The sequence below is a fragment of the Raphanus sativus genome, chromosome 7, assembly GCF_000801105.2.
Source record: "Raphanus sativus cultivar WK10039 chromosome 7, ASM80110v3, whole genome shotgun sequence".
In the NCBI taxonomy this organism is placed as follows: Eukaryota; Viridiplantae; Streptophyta; class Magnoliopsida; order Brassicales; family Brassicaceae; genus Raphanus; species Raphanus sativus.
Window position 1 is genome coordinate 20834751 of NC_079517.1, and position 2177 is coordinate 20836927.

At 46.2% G+C, this 2177-nt stretch overlaps 1 protein-coding gene across 1 annotated transcript; it reads right to left on the reverse strand.

The window, feature by feature from the left end:
* Positions 1-367: 367 nt before the first annotated feature.
* LOC108815671 (uncharacterized) lies at positions 368-1708 on the reverse strand. The gene has a single exon (XM_018588202.1). The coding sequence runs from the start codon at positions 1706-1708 to the stop codon at positions 368-370; it is 1341 nt and encodes a 446-aa protein (XP_018443704.1).
* Between the last annotated feature and the right edge of the window lie 469 nt (positions 1709-2177).

Consider the following 2177-nt stretch of genomic DNA (forward strand, 5'->3'; position numbering starts at 1 on the left):
AACCTGCTACAGCGCTCTGAAGATCCTGAACTATCTCAGCTAGCGCTTGAAGAGCTCGAGTTGTGTCCTGTAGTGCCACTTGCAGATCAACCCGGTTGAGTGGTCCCTGAGGGATGGCAACTGATCCAAGCTCATAAACAGATACGCGACGTGGTCCAGTTCTGGAGCTTGGTGCAGCAGTTCGTGAAGCAGAGATCAGAACAGGAGATGACTGACGTGTTGTCCTAGCAGAGCTTCTCTTTTGTTTAGCTTTAGATGGTGCCTTTCCTTTAGCTAGTCTCTGCTCACAGAGCTCCCCCACTCGTTTATCCTTCTTGTATGGAACATGACGTTGAAGCTTGTCACCGGGGTAAGATGGAACCATATTCTAGCTTTGAAGAAGTCTCATGATCAAGCGAGGGAAAATCAACCATCGTGCATCACTGACCTGAGTCACTCCAAGATGAAGAATCTGTCTGAACATCATCTTTCCCAAATCAACACGGACTCCATGAGCCATCTTGTAGATCAGCCTTGCCCTCTCAAGTGAGACATACGTCTTGTGAGTAGAGGGGATCCAGTTGTACGCAGCTATGATCATCAAGGCACCATAGCACAGAGTAAGATCTGCTGTAGTGAGACCTTCCCATTCTGTCCTCGTATCTCCGGTGATGAACGATGCTAATTCAGTTACCGAGACATCATCCATAGCTGCCTCTTCCTCCTCTTCTTCCTTAGTGAGTGGTTCCCAGTCTAAGGCATTGTTGATGAGAGCAGGTGAGAACTTGTACGCTTGTCCTCTCACTGAGACAACCACTTCTTCAACATCTGCTTCGGCCTTAGTACTAGGCAAACCCGCATAGAATTCAGCTACAACTTGCTCAACATAAACAGCAAGACTTGAGACAGCTGATTCCTTTGAACCCTTCTTAATAACCGCCAAGTATCCCCACTGATCAGCTTCCTTCATATCTACCGTACGCTCAGTAAGTACCTTACGCTTTAAGAACTGATCATACCTTTTCTTGAGAGGACTCGGCATTGCTTCAGCGCTCTTGTCACCAGACTTCTTTGATCTCAACTGAGGTGAGGCTCCTGCTTCCTTAGCCAAATATGGAGACTTGGCCGCATCTTCTGGTGTAAGGAATTGAGATTGGGTTGGTGTACTAGATTCCCCTGTCTTTCTCTGTTTCGAGGAACGCAACCCTAGCCGCTTCAACACTCGTTTCTTCCTTCCTTCCTTCTTTGAAGCTTCCTCTGAATCAGAACCCAATGTCACAATATCATCTCTGGGTTCCTCATCAATCTTCTTGGCTGATTCAGACTCGGCTTCACTCAGACCTTTCTCAGCTTCATCGACCACCAGAGGTAGAGCAGACTCATCCTTCTCTTCCGGCGATTTATCAGTGACCGGAGCATCTGGAATGACATCACTGGAGGATTCCTTCTGCGGTTGCGGATCTGCTTCAGGAACTTTCGCAGATGGCTCTTCTCCAAGACCCGGAGTTCTTTCACCGCTCTCCTCTGAAGGAGCTTTCTCATTCGCCGTATTGAACGAGTCAAGTTCCTCAGTGACCTCAGGAAGCATATCGGACACCGGCAGATCGTTTCTCGGCGGAGGCGATTCAGGTTCGCCATCAGAGAGTGACCTTCGACTTCCTTCAGGCTCTGCATGCTTCTCTGCCTTGGATGATTCGGCTTGTTGAGCTGTTTTCTTTGCTTTTCCCATGGTGGATGTCGGTTTCTTTGGGAGAATCGTGTGAGAGATGGAGAGAGGCTGCGAGATTGAGCTTCTTAAGCACGACGGAGATTTTCTAGGGCTTGTTCCCCACTACTTTCCTTAACGGAATAAAACTGAATCAACTTTTCTGATATTGCACATCTGGTCCCTGACTTTTTATCCTCTCCTTTGTATACCTACAACATTTAACTTCTCTCATCCAAACACATAGGCATTAGGCACATTCGTGAATTAATGTTGTATCATCAGACTTTCAAGATAGCAATAAAAACGAGTCACAACTCACAATTGGCTGAATCAAGATTAATAAAAAGCATTAGATCAGTTCATTTACCATTAATGTGAAGTGCTTCACGAGTTGGCTCAGTGCTTGATTCAAGCTGCACATATAACTCTTTCTAGATCTTATATTCTGGTGAAACTGATTGTCTTTTTATGGCTAGCTTTCACATTGATA

Coding starts and splice junctions, on each gene's coding strand:
- LOC108815671 (XM_018588202.1), bottom strand. CDS start 1,708: ATGGGAAAAGCAAAGAAAACAGCTCAACAAGCCGAATCATCCAAGGCA.